Source organism: Falco peregrinus, chromosome 9, assembly GCF_023634155.1.
Source record: "Falco peregrinus isolate bFalPer1 chromosome 9, bFalPer1.pri, whole genome shotgun sequence".
In the NCBI taxonomy this organism is placed as follows: Eukaryota; Metazoa; Chordata; class Aves; order Falconiformes; family Falconidae; genus Falco; species Falco peregrinus.
Window position 1 is genome coordinate 16095809 of NC_073729.1, and position 17453 is coordinate 16113261.

Consider the following 17453-nt stretch of genomic DNA (forward strand, 5'->3'; position numbering starts at 1 on the left):
GAATCCATCCCATCTACAGGACACAGATAACGTTGAGAAACTGAAACCGACAGTGAAAATAAAACCACCACATGTTTAGATCGGACTTTCAGCTTGGTCATCCAGGGTCCAAGAATAGCAAGATCCACATACTTCAGAGGAAGATACTTCAAATCAGACAAAAAAAAGAGGAAAGAGTGTCCAAAGAGAAAATTTATTCTTAGTCCTTTCCATCTGAACTTAAATTACACCTTTGGGCATAAAAATTTATACCCTTTCCAAAATAAAAAAACATCTAAGCAATTCTCTGTATTGTATCTACGGATGTTCTCATAGCAATCTCACATAATTCTGTTTAGAAATCTGTTTTGTTCTTATTAAGAACCTATTTTGAACAGTAAGTTCAAAACATATTATTTCAAAAAGACCAATTGAAAGAAAATCATAAGTTTATGAATTGTCATTGCACAGCACCTCAATTATTTCTTGTAAGGAAGATTTCCTTAGGGAAGGGCCTCTTCTACTTGAAAAGGGAAAATAAAATTATGGTTTGCCCTATTTTTTGCATTTTAATATCCTGAATAATTTTAATGCACACCCACTCTTTGACAACTCCAGTAAGGGAAGCTCAAACAGCTTAGGTGTTGGCTTTATAAACTACAATATCTAGCCCAAATAATTTTTTACTAGCCACCTCATTTTTAAGAGCCTTTCAAAAATACTGTGGTCTTTACTACTCGATTCAGGTTTAGTTGGATCTTAAACCACCTACTGAGTCTTTGAATTCTGCCAAGCACAGCCTGCCTCCTGTCTACCAGCCAAGTTAGCTGTCTTGGGAAATTATTAAATATTTTCCTAGTTCTCTTCCTGGTTTGTTATTCGGTCAGTTTAAGTGAAAATATACTAACATGACCTATTAGACCTTCTACAATTTGTCAGATATGTACCGCCTTCTGTAAACAAAAAAAACCCCACAATTTCACCTGACAGTATCTGTACAAGTGTCTCACCTTATCCAAGACTTGAACATATCTTCCTGGATGACTTACAAATGAGAGTTACAATAACATATTCATTTCTTATTTAACTGATGTGATAATACTTGAATAGGAACATACAAAAAATTTCTAAACTCAAATTTCCTCATTTCTAAACTGCTGCCAGACACTTTGCTTTCTTTGATGATGTGTGCCTTGCAGACTCAGAAGCATTTGTTACTCCTCGTGAACCTCCGGGATTCTGAGAATTTCTCCATTTGCTTAATTCCCTTTATGCAAAGGAATAATTGAAAACATAGAACTAGGATAAACATTTTTTTTTTTTCTTATAAATTGTTAGAGCCAACTCAGAGCTGTTACTCAATCCTGACTCTCACTGGTTTGGGAGATGAGGCAAACGCTAAAGTCATTAGTTCAGATTCTCTAATTCAGGAGGACTAGGTTCCCTACATTTGCTTGCAGTCCCATAGGAGAGCAGACACAAAGCTCTTTCAAGCAGTAAATTCATAAGCAAAGGTTTGTCTCCTATCTACATTTAGAGAACCATAAGTTTCCACGTGTCTTGTAAATGAGCAGAGTCAAATATAAATTTATTTTCATAATGGGTACTACCTAACACTAATCACAGACCACCAGACGGGGCAGCAATACTCCAAGCGCTCAAAGCACTTTACAGTGTTCACAGACCAAGCCCCTGTTTCACAGAGACCAGTATTCCCAAGTTACAGATGGGGAAAATGAAAGCCCAGGCATGTATTCTCCCAAAAGCAAACAATAAGCCTACAGGTGAGATGGAAAATTAACTGGGCCTCCAGTTTATAATCTTGTTCTTTTGCCACAAGCCCCTTCTTTCAATATTGACAGGATTAAAGTCAATTCCCTGGCTTTTCAAGTAGTTCAGTTTACAGGATTCTGCTTCCACAGATACACTCCTCAGAAAAATAACCATCTTGAAATTTAAAACAAACTGAGTTTTCAGCTGTGAAACTGCTGAATTGTTTCACCTCTTGGATCCAACTTCAATATTGGAACTTCATTACCGGCAAAAAAACTTCAATCCCAAGTAGCGGTTTAGATCTCTTAATTGTAACTCTCAAAGTTCTCTCACTAGGCCAAAAATGTCACTTGACGCAAACCTGCCTGACCCTGAGAAGCCAATGCTGTCACAGAGCGAACATCAACTAACAGATTTGCTAAATAAATTTCCCAGGGACAACTGCAAAGCACACTTCAGATACTAGGATTATGGGTAAGAGGTGGACAGAATCTCTTAATGTTAGGAAAGACATGAATGTCTGCGTGTAGAAATTATTGTTTCATAGACTGTTTCAAGTGAAGTGCACGTACACATCCTAGGGCAAAATTTACTCACCGTTTTTTACACAACAGCTTTATTTCAGTGCACATTCAGTTTAATCTCACTAAACCAGCTCCCATTGGAAGGATAAAATCCAATGCATACTTGAATTAAACATTCTAGGACTTAAATATTTGCATTTGGATTTCTTCTGCACTTACTTTATTTCTTTAATAGGCCAAATCAAATCTAGATCTCAGCTTCCTAAATATGAGGTTGAATTTTAGATTCTGATTGATTATTCACAAGTACTTCTGAAAGAGACTTGACTTGAGATCTATCTGATTAACCCATGAGAACTCAGAGAAAAAGGATGATTCCACCTCAACCTGTTTTCATTCATTTGCCATGAAAATGTAGCTTTCAGTGGAACGTTCATAAATATATAGGCAGCTTCAAGGATGGTGGGCAGACTACTATGCTCTGCCTATTAAAAGGGCGATAACTGCTAACACAATTTATTTATGTTTATTTTTAAGTCTTAATTAATGGGCTTACTAAACTAAGCCCAAACAAATGTGGGCTCTGTGCATACTGCACATGCCTTGATGCTCTGAATTTGTTTGTACAGCTGGGAAATTCTCAAATTAACTGTCTGTCAGGAAAAGTGAAATACTGCCAGGAGAGCATGGAGATGAAATCCAAGCCAATGGGAGAAAATTACAAAATGGCATCCTGTGACACAAATCACTGCTACAGAATAACACCTGCTATAAATAGTAAGTCTGTAGTTTACAAACAGTAGATCATTAGCAGCAGCAGTGGTAGGTAGTTCCAACAACTCACTACCATAGAAACTTTTAGCTCTTAAAAAGACTGGTATCAGTCATCTCCTTGTCATTTTATGAAGTTACATGATTGGATTCATTTATGACTGTAAAATCTCCAAAAAGTGGGAAAAATGACTTCTTTGAAAATATATCATACAGTCACACCAGTCTAGTACTACCCCCCTTAATAAAAATTTCCATTTTCATTTAAAACTCAAAGTTGGTTTTTTTGTCTGAAGCAAAGGATCAGATACAACATCTATGTTTTCAGAATCATCAGGTTTTGAAGCACGGTTTTGCTGCTTAACAATGAAGACGACTGTCTTCTGGGATTTGCAAAAGAACCTAACGCCTAACATCCTTTGAAATGAACAACTGTTAAATGCCTCATCTTTAGAAACCAAAATGCTTTTAAGTTATTACCGAATGATTAACAAATCAAACACCACAAGGTTAGGGAGCTAGACTCGTGGAGGACGCATTCAGAGTATTTCTTATGATACCCAGAAGTGCCTGTTAGGGCATTAAGATCAGAAGGGCAAAGAGCACAGACTGTGTAAATGGCATCGGAGGATGCCGTACTCCAGTGCTCTCAATCACACATAACTCCTCTGGATAACAGATACCAAAGCGGAGGGTGATTTAGGTGCTATTTTTAGTTGCAGGGATTCAGTCCTTAAGAGGCGTCTTTACAGAGAAACAACAAGTAACGACCTGAATTTAAAAACATTTCTTTGAAGTTTGACCCTTGTGAAAGGATAGATTTGCCCACATCTACCTGCACAACCAGCAAGGCATTCAGCCCCAAGACACAATAATGTACAGAACACAAGAGTGACCCTCCTGAGTCAGCTAAAGGTTCATCTAACACAGATGCAGGCTGGCCATAGCAAACACGTTACACCTCTCAATACTTTCTCAAGCTCGAACCAATTTCAGCTGTGGGGACTTCCTTGTCTAGATGGGGTTCCTGTATATGCAGCCTTCCAAGAGGTCTCTCTTCCATTACTTCGAGTATCTTCTTGAACCCAGGTAAACTTTAACACTTACTGGCAAGAAATTTCCAGCCAGTTCCTCAACAAGGCCTCCCTTGCATTTGTTTGGCACCTACTAGCTTCATTCAATGTCCCACATTTTCTGTATATAAAAGACTGAACGCCTACCATGCCATTCCTGGTTTTGCAGGTTCCATCGTATGCCCCCATGTTCTCTTTCTGTACCGAAGAATACTAACCTCCTCAGTCACACATAGAAAGCTACTCCATCGATCTCCTCAACTTATAAAAAGTTACTCCTTCATTGCCTTCACTCCTACGGAAAGAAGACTTCACTTTTGCATTGCACATCTAATTTCCTTTCCAGTTTGTTAAAGCTGTATTCCCAAATCATGCCACTAGTACTTTCCTAACTTTTGTAAAAGGTCCCCCATATCCAAAAGTGCCTCCACATGACACAAAAAAGAAGTTTTTATATCAATACCACCATCTTCCTTCCAGATCTGGAACATGTTATTTTGGGAGGCACGACTTTTTTGGTTTACGCCTTCCCAATTTATTCTACACTCAAAAAGGTTGACTCTGACCTAGGGGGTCCCTGAAAGCTGAAGTTCAGTGCTCCCTAGTGAGAAAGAGCACGATACAGTTTTGTTAAGAAACAAACTGCATAACTGACTATGACTAGAAACATACTGCACAAGCCCTTCACCCACAAGCAAGGGGACTGCACCTCCGCCATTCTGTACAGTATTGCAATATGAACTTAAGGAATTATGGCAAACAACTGATGAGTCATTGCACGCAATATTAGTTTCTGATGTCTTCATACATGTGTTGCCTGTAGCTGCTAAACTGGCCAGACAGCCCCAAAGAGCTGCACAAGTGAATTCATGATCAGCAGTACATATACATCAAGTAGAACACATTATATCATCATCTTCCAAGACAAAACCAAAACCAAAATATTTCATGGAGCTTTGGCATCTAGGAAGTCGTTTACAAGCAAGGAAAAACTTCACTTATGAAGCAGACTAAACCTTCAGGCTTGGGGAGGGACTTCGCAAGATTACAGACAGACACAGCCCCCCATTATCTATAGCCTTATCCTGTCTCCCTCCCTCAGCTGCAACCTGGTGCTGCGTGCAAGCTGATCCTTCTGGCAGCCACTCATATCAGTCTGCTTCTGTCTAAAAAAAAAATAAAATTTGAAGTTACATATATGGATAGAAAAGCATGTTATCTATTTTGACAGAGACCAGAGTCTACAGAAGTCAGCAGCTTCTTCCAGCTGCCAGTGAAGTCACCAGGGCACCTGGGTGAAAGACCATAACGATTCCCTTTTCCTGTGCACAGAGAAATGGCCAAATGGCTTCAAAATTCCACATGTATTATTAACAGAGAGCACAATAATGATTCAGGGGAGGATTGTGGAATTCTTACTATGCTAAATTTCATACAGTATAATCATCTTGTAAGTTTCCTTGGCACTACAAGTCAGATTTTCCAATGTGTAGACTAGTACTATTGCCTAGGACTGCTATACAGGCAATTAAAATCTGAAAGGATGAATAGCTCCCTAATAGTCTACAATGACACAAATCTATTACTCCGCCATTTCTTTGAATTCTTACTATACTAAGCATGAAATAACATACATTGAGGAGATAGCAGCAGAGCAGAAATTTCCCCTGTAACTGCATTGCCCGTTATATCAGTTTGACCTTGTAAAGACCAAGAAACCTCAGTTAATTACAACACACGGGATTACAAAAGTCTAACTGGCTTTGAATGTAACTTAGGTTCAAAAAAAGGGATTCGGCTAACTGATGTCAGGCAGGCCATAGTCTCAGCTGAGGACGTTAATGAAAGAAAGGAGGCGTACCTCTTTTCAGTGGCAAAACCCAGAAGTACCAAACATTGGCACATTTCTGGGACATCTTTCCAAATGGCAGCTCTCTTCAAATGAGCCACCATCTGACAAAAGTCTGATGATACAAAAAAAAAAAAAAACCAAACACCCCAAAACAAAACAACCCAAAATCCAAACCAACAAAACAACCAAAACCCCCCAAAGCAATAGTTAAGATACCTAACAAAAACATATTCTTGGAATTTCTGAATATTCCCTAGGACTTTGTAATGGAATTTATGACTATTATTTTTCTTGAGATTTTTATATTAAATAGACATGGCTTTCTGAGTTGTTAGTCTGTAAAAGAATGCTTTACATTTTATAATTTAATTCATTTTCTAGTACACTAGCCGAGCAAGGTATGAAAAGGGAATGTTTTAGAACTATGTCACCAAGTTTACCTTTTGCGTATTCACTGAAGCTTTTGGTCATTTTTGTCAAGAATGGTACCTTTTGCTTGCTTGTTTGGTAAGCGAAAAAAACAAGACAACAAGTAACTCCTCTTTTTGCCCAGCCAGTTCCTAGGCTTAGCCAAAAAGACTGCCAGAAGTGCTTTCTCAGCTTCGGAGCTACCATGATGCTAACAGGCCACCAGTTAGGTGAAGACAAGCTGGACCTTATCATAAAGAGGAAATCGGAAGTCATCCAGTACTGATGCTTATAATTTGAAATATAAAATATGAGTTCCAGCTGGCTTTTCCTCCTTTGTGAAGGAAGGCTTCCTTCCCGCTCTATTTTAGTTCTTATCTTTCTTCCCAGCTACCTCATCCTTTTTCTTTAGAAAGAAAAATCCAAAGCAAGCAAAAAACAACACCCCCTACACCCCCCACAGAAAGTTCAAAAATAATAAAATAAATAAATAAATAAAACCTGCCTTAGTCCATTTTCTTCCGCAACACAATTACGAGCTTGGAACCAAGAAAAACAACTTAAACAGCTGCAGCTGACACAAGGCTGTCAGTCCTCAGAACTGCTGACAAATGTTATGCCATGCCTCAATTTCTGCTACAGACAAGTAATGAAAACAAGTCAAGAATAGAAGATGCATTATGCTATTTCTGCTCTTGGGCTCTTTTTTACTTGATGTGTATTTGCCTGTTTTAGCTTTCAAGGAAGACGTATCTGAATTCAACAAAAATAAAAGCAGTTTCACAGTAAATGCAGTAGTATGTCAGCCATTTAAATTCTCCCAGAAAGAAACTTGCTACACCTTTGAATTTCTCCCAATAAGATTGTCCTACGAAAATAATTTAAATAAAAGGGAGGTTGCAGGCAAGCAAGATCTTAACCTTATCTTCACAAAGTTCTTCAACATCTTCTGAAGGTTCAGATTTTCCACATCATTCTTTCAATTCTTTACTGAGCCCCTTCCAGTACACCAACAGGACCTTTAAACTCACGGCACCAAAACTAACTACAGAATTTGATTATTGGTCTCGCTAGAACCGTTTATGGAAGAAATGGCACCTCCCACAGCTACTTAATATTCTCCTTGCAAATAAATACGAGGGTCACATTTTCTCCATTAGCTACCACATCACAATGCTAGAGCTTGTTCTGTCTTATCCCCCACATGTTACAAGTCATTTTTGAGTAAACACCTCTCATAGCTACCTTTATCATCACCCCTGAAGTATTTATTCGCCCAATTTTGTATTGTAATTTTTCTACACAGACCAATTACCTGCCTGCCCACTTGCAGAGCTCCCACAAATGAAATCTGTTAATTGCACAAAAAATTTCAGTCCCAAAACAGTCAGACACCTCAGATACTGATAATGCATGCTAGAACATTTACGGACACTTACTTTGCCAGGCTTGTTTGCATCAAAGCTGTTTTCTTTAAATTTCTCCTGCAGGGTCTCAGCTAACCGACAAAGTAAGGCACCATTATCCAACTTCTCCATAAAGGTTTCTGCTGTTATTTCTCTACCTGAACAGCAAACAGAAAGTTAACATGGCAGAAAGCATGCAATAGTATAGACTGCACATGTGTAAAAAGAGAAAGAAATAGAAATCTTAACAATTTGAAATATGCTTTAACTATAAAACTTGCATTATTTCAAATATTTAGCCAATAACCTCACTACTACTTTCCTGGTAGATATACAGAAAATTATACAAAAATAACATGCTTTCTTTGGGAAGGCACGTGCTATTTGAAAAACAACTCTAGCATATCAGACTCCACATACCTCATTTTACTCATGAAATCCCAGTGCTTTTAACATCGTGTTTTTAAAACCAGAGTACAGGAGACAATTGCTTTACACCAGTGTGCACGGGTAGCTATAGATTAAGAGCTGTTAACGCTACTGCAGTTGATATTGTAAGAAAAGTACAAAACCATGTCAAGAAGGACTGTATTTTTTAAAAAAGACTTTAAGACTTCAGTTCGCAAAAAATTGACAAGATAATACTTGTGATGGCAACACTCCTTTAAAAGAGCTTTTTCAGAATTCGAGTACATTTTAAAAAAAGGAGAGAGAGAGCCATTTCACGTGATATAACACTTGACACACATTAACATTTTCACCCAAAGTACAAAGCCTAAATACTCTGATTTCAAAATATATCAATTATTATCATGCCAGATGACGCTGTCCTTCAGTTGCCACAGATTGTCCTCCCTGGTTACAGCAGACCAGATGACCTTCCGTTACACCATAATTACTCCTGGTGGAGGAGATGACAAGAGTCCCATGACAAGATGTGCATTCTGACAAGGCTGGACTGGCCAGATGAGAAGGGAATCATTTACCAGCCTGGACGAAACGTCCAGGATCTTAACATCATTTCCCGGTAAAAACATTCCTGTTTCTTATCAAAGGTTTTCAATTTTCACATTTCTGCTGGAAAATTTGCCTTCTGTTTGGACACTTTTTTTTCGACCAAAAAATACCAGCTGTATTTTTTAGCCCTCTTAACTCCTACAAATATCAAGAGAGCATCAAGGCATAATTCTTGCTCTTCCTATTAAGACAGGGTTTATTTCTTCTTGGTGTTATTTACATATGTCATTTGGGAACAGGAATAACACTATCAATTCATTTTTCACAGGCTATTGCACAGTGATCACCAGTAAAAATAGTCTACTCTGCTAAAAAAAATAATAAAAAACCCTTAAACTGAAGTGAGCGTGGTTCCTCATCCCATCCAGATCCACTCCTGCTTCTCAAAACCAGCTTGTTTGCAAGCAGGACAATGGCTAGCAGTCTGCTCGCTGCCGGTTGGGGGGGGGCTGTCAACAGATTTTTGACCAACAAGCAGCTCCCTGACTAAACGAGGGGTTTTTTTTTGTTTTTCTAGTTTGGGGAAATCTATTTTCCATGAGATATCTAGAAGCTGAAAATGTTACAGGCTCATAACATCATTTTGGTCAAAAAAACATAGGAAAAGCAGGTTTACAAAAAAGAAGTAAAGCTTTGCTACATCTTTTCACTCAGAAAAGAGGAGAAAACTAACATTCAATAGTAAAAAAATAGATGATCAAAAATTGATATTTTACTCCTGCAGTATATTGCTGGTACGTTGTAATCTGACAGCCAATATGACGTACAGCACTGAAGATAGTAGCATTATAAAATCATATAAATATGATCACAGAACTGTTAAAGGAAAGCTGATTTCTCTAGGTCCTTCCCTGAAAACTTCACATCCTTTGGGCAAAATACTATCAGTCTTTTCAGCTTGGTCAGTTAAAATCAAAGACATAAAGGCCTTTGCAGCAAATCATCTTCAGATACAACAGTAGACATATTTTTGGTTGAAGTTAAACTTGTTTTTTCTAACACATTTTACTTCAGAAATATATGTTTACTGTGAAGTTTTTTTCCCCTTTTTATTCCCCCTTTATCCCCTCTGTCACACAGCCCACTTCATAGCTCCTGTATAGCGACATGACTTCTCCCGGCAGAAGAGCAGTAGCAGCTCTGCAGACGTTCATTGGTAGCCTGTGCATAACTGACAACATTTTAGCAGGGCCCCCAGCTCAGCTGAAGCTAGACCAAAAATACAATAGCCCACAGACACAAAAATCTAACATCGCTGCACCTCAAAAGCCTTCATCACCATTCCAGGCTAAATATTTCTCCCATTTGACCCATCAGCGTTTTTGGCAAGAGGTATAAAGCTAGATTTGAAAACTGTCTATGTTATAGGTACTCTAATATAGAGTATTGCCATTCAAAACAGACTCATTTTCTTCTAAAAAAACACAAACAACCTTTATTTCAAATGTTTTGAACCTACTCAATACTTTTATTTTGGAAAGCGTAATTTTTTCACACAGTTAAAAAAAAAAAATCACATTCTACGTAACTTTTCTGTCCTACAATCTGCAAGTTTATTATTTCACTGGTCAAGCATTAACAAACCTACAACCTCTTTAGACGTATTTTCTCTTTACACAGACATGGGAAAATTCTTCTAGCTTCTTCTGCTATTTAACAATACTTTTATACTATTATAAATGCTGAATTGCATTAGCAGTTTGGTCACTGCACATTGTATGCTAAGCTGGAGGATTTTAGTTCTGTCCCCTTTTAAGAAAGCTGAAAGAATGAGTTTTGCATTGAACATCTGTATCCAATGAAAAATATATTAGGTGTCAGCTTTCAATTCACTGTATTTTATGGCTCCAAAAGGTGGCATTTCTTTGCTAAAACAGACACTCTGACATATTTAACAGTTGAAATGTATTGATTCAAATCAGAGTAATGTTCATAGCCTGAGGAATAAAATGGCTCTATATGTTTGTATGGAAAAAACATTAAACTCCATTAAAAATGTATAACTCCCCCTATAATTACAAGAAAGCAGTTGCAATGTTTTTACAGAATGGTAATAACATTAAGTATAATAAAAAAACAATACTGAAAGTATAAAAAAAAAAAAAAAAAAAAAACAACACAGCCAGGAATATGAAAGCTTTCTCAAACTTTGCAAGCACTGCTTACCCTCTCTTTTACCGCAATCACCAGATGCCCCTTAAAAAGACGAACTGTTACACCTGAACACCTACCACTTGGAAACAGTGGGCAGCTATCTGTAAGGCCACCCAGTCCTGGGGGTCCTAATGCAACCAGACTGGGAGGTCTGTGAAAGAATAACTAAGAAGAGCCCACGCCAAAGGCGTGTGCCCAAGAGGTCGAAAATCAAACATTCCCTAAGGGCCATCTCAGACAACCAGAGCTTTCAGAAGAAGGTGGAGGGACTCAGAGACTAGAACAAAGTACCAAAATCTAGTCGGTTGGTGTAATACCTTAGTTTAACAGCTATAATGCAAGACACTGACTCCAGCCTCACAACTAGCTGATTGACTTTTTCAATCCTATGCTTCCGTGGTAAGACAAAACCAGTAGTTTACAAATAGTAATGTTTCACTTGGGTGAATCTCTGAAACGCATTGGTAGGAAGAGCTTCTACGATACTGAAGATCAGTGGAACAGCTCCTCCTGACCCTCTCAATTCTGTGGCATTTGAACCCAACATAGCAGAAAACAATAAAAGAAAACAAAGGCAAATAATTTTATGCACATGCAAAACTGGTTCTCTTCTGACAACGCTACTCTGTTTCGTACAATAGCTGACAGCAGGAGGAACAGTCTTGATAGCACTGCAGCATTACCTGAAATGGGACATATAAACAATCCCTAAGGCATGTTGATATTCAAGAAAATTGTAAAGTTACTCAACTAAATAAACTTGTAGTAGTTCTGCTGGCACTGATGCAGTATCAGTATTATGATATGTCTTGACATTCAGATATTCAAAACCTGCATTTCCCACTGCCTTGAGCTGAACCTGCCAATGTTGAAAATTAAGGTACTGCTACAGCATCCTCTTAAGATAAAAAAAACAAGCAAGATCACCGAGATGAAGTTGGTTTTGCTTTTATTAAGAATCAAAAGACAGTTTTCTTGCAGAAGACTTAGCATGCTTTATACTCCAAACTTTCTGCCTCCTTCAACACACCTTTAAATTCCAAGCCTGGTCTACAGCTCAGTGCCTCTCCCAGCATCCTCACCTCTCTGTTCCTTTTTTCCATGCCGACTTCACTTTGCACGCAAGCAACCTTTATATGCCTCATACAACATCCAACATTTACATGTCCAATTCCTCAGCATTACCTATGAGGTCCTGAAGCCCAGAAAGGTCTCCGAGGAAGAGGCCTCAGTACTGAAACCTTGGAGGCCAGGCATGTGCCCAGAGCGCATCGTACAGGTCTGTTTCATGGTCCCATGTGCTAAATGAAACTGGATGGATTAAGCTGGTAAATGGACTCTGGGAATGGGAAAAACTATCAGAGCTCTACACAACAGCCAAAGGGGAAACAGAAACTATTCCTCTGTACCTGTCCCCAACTACAGACTGGTGATGAGGCTCACTGCCCCTGATGTCAGCCCTTTCACTTCTGCAGACACACAAGACAAAACAAGACAGTACCGGAGAGTACAGCAGGCAAACCAACCCAGTTTGCTTTCAAATTACCATCTTGCCTCTGCTAGATTACCATGGCCCAACTGTGTTAATTCCCACATGAAGCTTGCTCAAGGTGGAACAGTAGTTTTCAGTATCCACAAGAGCATTCTAATCAATATTTACATCGTGTAACAGATTTGGACTGTGTCAGCAGTGAAAGCAATGCCGAGCGCTTCACAAGCTCTAAACCTAATAAAAACAAGGCTGAGAGATAATCATGATTTTCAAGATGGTTGGGTAGACACATCTCCATAACTTTGTCACTGCAAGAATCTCTCTACTGAGCCACCAGCTCTCAGCAAAGGGAAAGGAAATTAAGAGGCACAACATCCACAGCTCCAGTCTTCTTCCCCAGCCTGCAAACCCCAAGCCCTGCAACACTGGCATGCCCTGCTTTGAGAACACCGTAATGTACAATATTGCATGAGTTAATCCCATCTGACACATTGATTTCAACTGCAATGTCCTTTTTCCAGCCCCCAGAGTACAGACAGCTAAAATCTATTCAGCAATGGAGCTTTAATGACAAACGATCCTCTCAGAAGCTCTGAGTTTCTCTGACATGGTTCCAAAAATAATTAGCAAAATGTGTACAAAAGTACTAACAATTACTAAATAAATCCACAACAGTGTCCATGCTAAATGAAAATAAAACATCCAAAGTCTCAGGGTTAAGAATTCTTACAGTGTTATTTTTGAGCTGCGCCATGTATCTCAGTCTTCCAGTTTATCACTCAGGCTAGATCAAATTCCAGCTATGCATAATTTCCATCTAATAGCAAAACCTTGCATTTGTATCGTTAAGTGCAATATCCTTCTAGCGTTTTCCAGTTTGCAATTTCAAATCCACACCAGGCTTTGCTGCTGCAAAACTGTCACCATTTTAGCTTCCAGAAACACTATGTAGAACCTATTTGCCTCTCCACAAAAATTTCCAAAAATACCACCAACTGATCAAACTACCTCAGAGGTTCAGCCCTACTCCTGCCTAAAGTACTTTTTTTTTTTTAAATCTACATTTATTTGAAAAGATTATGTGTCCTTGTTGAGTCACAGTACCAATGACTGAACCAAATAGAGATGAAACGTGAATCAACATGGCAAAGACTAATTGAAATGTCTATTCATTTTCTTTATGAACTGAGAAATCCTACGGCATTAAAACTGGCATAAAGACACATTGAGGCCACACAAGTTACAGTGCAGAGCAAACTAGGGTGTGGATACACAGAATATTACCTGCATATCCATGCATGTGAAAAATCTACTGACCATTAACGCAAATTACATTATTTCTCCCACGGAGGAAATAAAAACCAGAACAAACCAAAATCTTCTTTATCCTTTTATCCTTTTGAATGCTTGAAAGCGACAGAGTATAAACAAGTTTTTACCACTAGGCAATGGCATGCTATAAATTTGTACCTATTTTATCGTACAGCAACGTGCTCATGCGTCCTTCCTCTCATTATAGTTAACCTAAATTATACAGTAATTAAACCAAATTTAAATTCTGAGTTAATATATTTATATGAATATTAATTACTTTAATTCAGTTACACTTAATTTATTTTGAATATGAATTTTAACCTAATTGAATTATTAATTTGAATAACAATGTCTATACAGGAATTCAAAGCATTTTAACAAATCGCTATAATTTCAGTTCTTCAGGACAAACTCTGAGAAAAGAAGGGCTTGGTGGGAGAAGGTGCAGGAGAACGCATTAAGCAAATGAACTCTGTATGCTGCTTAATTAAGAGAAGGTTGTGCCCATTTAGTTCTGCAGTGCCAAATTTTGTTTCCATATGATTTTTAATTATAGTTGGCACTTCGGAACCTCCTGCTGGTTGCTACTTTCTTGCTAAAAAAAGTGACCCCATTCCTAAACATGTCACTGTGAGAACTCTGTTATGAACTGCAAACAAGCTTCTATTTGTTTTAGCATGGTTCACTAAAACTTCATTGTCTAAATCGTTTAAACAATACATTAAAACCTTAATGGAATGTGGTTTTTCTAATTCAAAAAACAGCCTTTTGGATTGCTGTCTTGTGGCAATTGGAACGAAAGTCAGGATTTCTAGATTTTGTTCTGGCATTGCCTAGACAATTTCATCCTCAAAACTCATTAATTTAAATGCAAGTACCACACAAAAACGTAATTTAAAACAAGTCCACTACTGAAGTTCTGAATTAACTATTCCAGCTCTAAGAAGGGTAGCTCCTACCTGCAAAATACCACGTTCTTGCATTCTACTAACACTGTATTTACTGACTACACCTCTCATAACATAGTGATACTTCCCTTCCTCTTAAAAAGAGGAAATACAGCCATGTGGAACATACAATGAAAGGCGCTAGACATACTCTATTATTGTATATCACTGAGGCGGTTCAGCTACGGCATTTGCCAAGACAAGACACTGCCGATGTCTCACCAGAGCAGACTTCCAAGGAAAAAAAAAAAACCACCACACTATAAAAACCAGCAAAAAAACAAACAAACAAAAAAACCCCACAAAACCAAAAACCCCCAAAACCATACACAATAGTTTAAAAATGCTCATCCAACCTCTCCTCCAAAATAACGTCAAAGAAAGCTTCATGTAAACATCATCTCCTCTGAAATATTTTCTCCTCTTTGTTCAAATGAGAGGAACTGCTGGCACGTTTCCCTTAGGATAGGGTATTGTGCAAGTCATCACACAAAAGCCACTTTCCCCTGAACATTCTAACAAACAACAAGCTATTTCCTGGCTCATAGCTGTTAAATTCCACCTTCTTGAATGAGTCGTATATCCCAAAGAGCTGTCTCTCTCCTTCCTGCCAGGGACATATTCTCATTTGCTTCTCCTCATGTGTACCTGATTTTTTTCTTGGCTTTTGCATCCTCTTTCATCATTTGGCTTCACACACTACAATGTACAGCTGCAACCAGTAAATACCCAGGTCCCAGCTGCAGCCACTAGGTCAGACCCCTCTACACACAAGCTTCCACAAGTCTTAGCATGCATTGCCTTGGGCTGCAATTATCAATCACTGGACTGCTTGGTCAGCAAAGAACTATTTAATGGCTCTTTCTGTTCAATACAATCAGTACACCCATACTCTTTAGGAGGCCTACCAAAAAAAATGGAAGATGGTGATGGCAGTAGTTAGCACCCTTCAGCTTAATGATATTAATACAGAAAACACGTGCAAAAGAACATTTGAAAGGAAATTTGAGGAAAAATAAAGATGAAATTAATAATACAGTTCTGTTATGCTACTCACAGAAACACCGTGGAGGTAAATAACTCATCAGCTTTATTATTTTTTTTTTTGGCTTGTTAACAGTTGTACTGTGTGGAGGTAGCTACCTCATCCGAACTACATTTATTTTTGAAATGCAACAGTGTGAAGGACTGACTTCCCAGTTAACAGGATGTAGAGTTCTCTTACTGCCCAGTATCCGCATTCCACCTTATTGTATCTTACCCAGTAGGTTTGTGAGCCACAGGGCCAAATCCTCTTTCATTGGCAACAAGTTGGCCTCATGTCGACTTGCAAGCCACTGACTGTATTGATGCATATCTGAGAGGCCAGGGCCACGTGCCTTCGGGCTCAGAGCAGTGCACATTGCTTATCCACTTGCTGTACCTGTTTTCTTATATTAAAGAAAAAAAAAAGAAGGGGGGGGGGGGGGGAAAGTACTTTATTATACCAACTAAAGTTTTGTGGGTTCTGTTTTTAGAATTGTACTCTGTAACAGTAGCTATAATTCTAAGAAATTAGATATCAGACAGACAGATGTGGATCTAACACATAAATACAACACCAATGACTGAAGTTTTGTTTTGTTAATCTATCACATGGCAAGTGATTAAACCACACAGATAAACATCAACTTCATTTGTACTCACCAAGCTACACACGTTGCCAAGACATAACCAAATAGTCTGCAAGGAATGATTAAAGTCAAATCAAAATAAACATTTTACACAAAGCTAACAACTCACTATGGTGCCTGATCCAATATCCATTCAAAATAAATGGAAAGCTTCAGAGACTTTTTGGATCAGACCCAACAAAAACATGGGAACAACTGAGTTACACTACTACAGCAAAGTTATTAACAATTAACAAATGCTGTAACCAAAAGGAATCAGTCTGTTCCACAGCTTCAGAAGAATTGAAAAACAAACCCCACACCAAAGACAGTTAGTGAACAGCGTAATTCCATCAGAAAGCAGCACAACAGCTAGTGCTGGCCACCCATGCCTCTCACTTCCACTTTTTATACATGTGCTCCTCTGCTTCACTGACAACTTACTGAAACTTCACTTCCAGGTAAGGCATTACGTCATGCGATAAATATTAGTTAGGTGTTGCAAGGCTTGCAGCAGCCAGAGACATTAGACCCACTGGACCTGTACCTCTGCTCCTGAAAGACTAATTCTCTCACCTGCGGCAGAAGCGTGCTAAGGGAACAAGGTTATTTTTCTCTCTAAAAAGAAACTCAGACCTGGACCCTGATGCTCAGAGCAGTGACCTGAGATAGTGCCTTGCCTGGTAGGCTGTAGCCTGCTGAAAGCCCAGTCCCACCAGCTAGCAGTCACAAGGTGTTAAACAGGTGGCACTAGACAGACATTAATGGGGGTGGGAGGTCCACAAGGACTAGTTCTTTGCCTACTGTCACCTGGCTGATCTGTGCCCACTGTGATTGCACAACTCAGCTGGCTTCAGCTTATGATACTCTGCAAATAGCTTCTGTCTGCCCTTTGCATACCTTTGGAGTCAGATAAGAGGTATCTGCGACTTCAAAAACAACAACAAAAAAGAACATTTATTATACTATTTCATTGGGGCCTGGAATAACAATACTGAAAATAATTATTTTGCCAAAAGAAGGAAAACGTTTACTGAATGTAAAAAGCAAACGCCTTTCCATAAAACTGTGTTGTAACCGACATTTCCAAA

General features: G+C 38.6%; 1 protein-coding gene across 6 annotated transcripts in view; it reads right to left on the minus strand.

Annotated features, from left to right (window-relative positions):
• GAS2 (growth arrest specific 2) overlaps window positions 1-17453 on the minus strand; it is a 98176-nt gene that overhangs the window by 71980 nt on the left and 8743 nt on the right. For 3 of the 6 annotated variants that reach the window (XM_055814349.1, XM_055814350.1, XM_055814353.1), the window contains exons 2-3: window positions 15972-16140; window positions 7820-7944 (exon numbers count right to left, since the gene is read on the minus strand). In XM_055814349.1, the coding sequence (XP_055670324.1) occupies window positions 7820-7944; window positions 15972-16113 (267 nt within the window). In that variant the 5' untranslated portion in view covers window positions 16114-16140. Of the gene's footprint in view, window positions 1-7819; window positions 7945-15971; window positions 16141-16396; window positions 16416-17453 lie in introns of those variants that run through there. The other 3 variants (XM_055814351.1, XM_055814352.1, XM_005240327.3) reach the window with 2 other exon arrangements.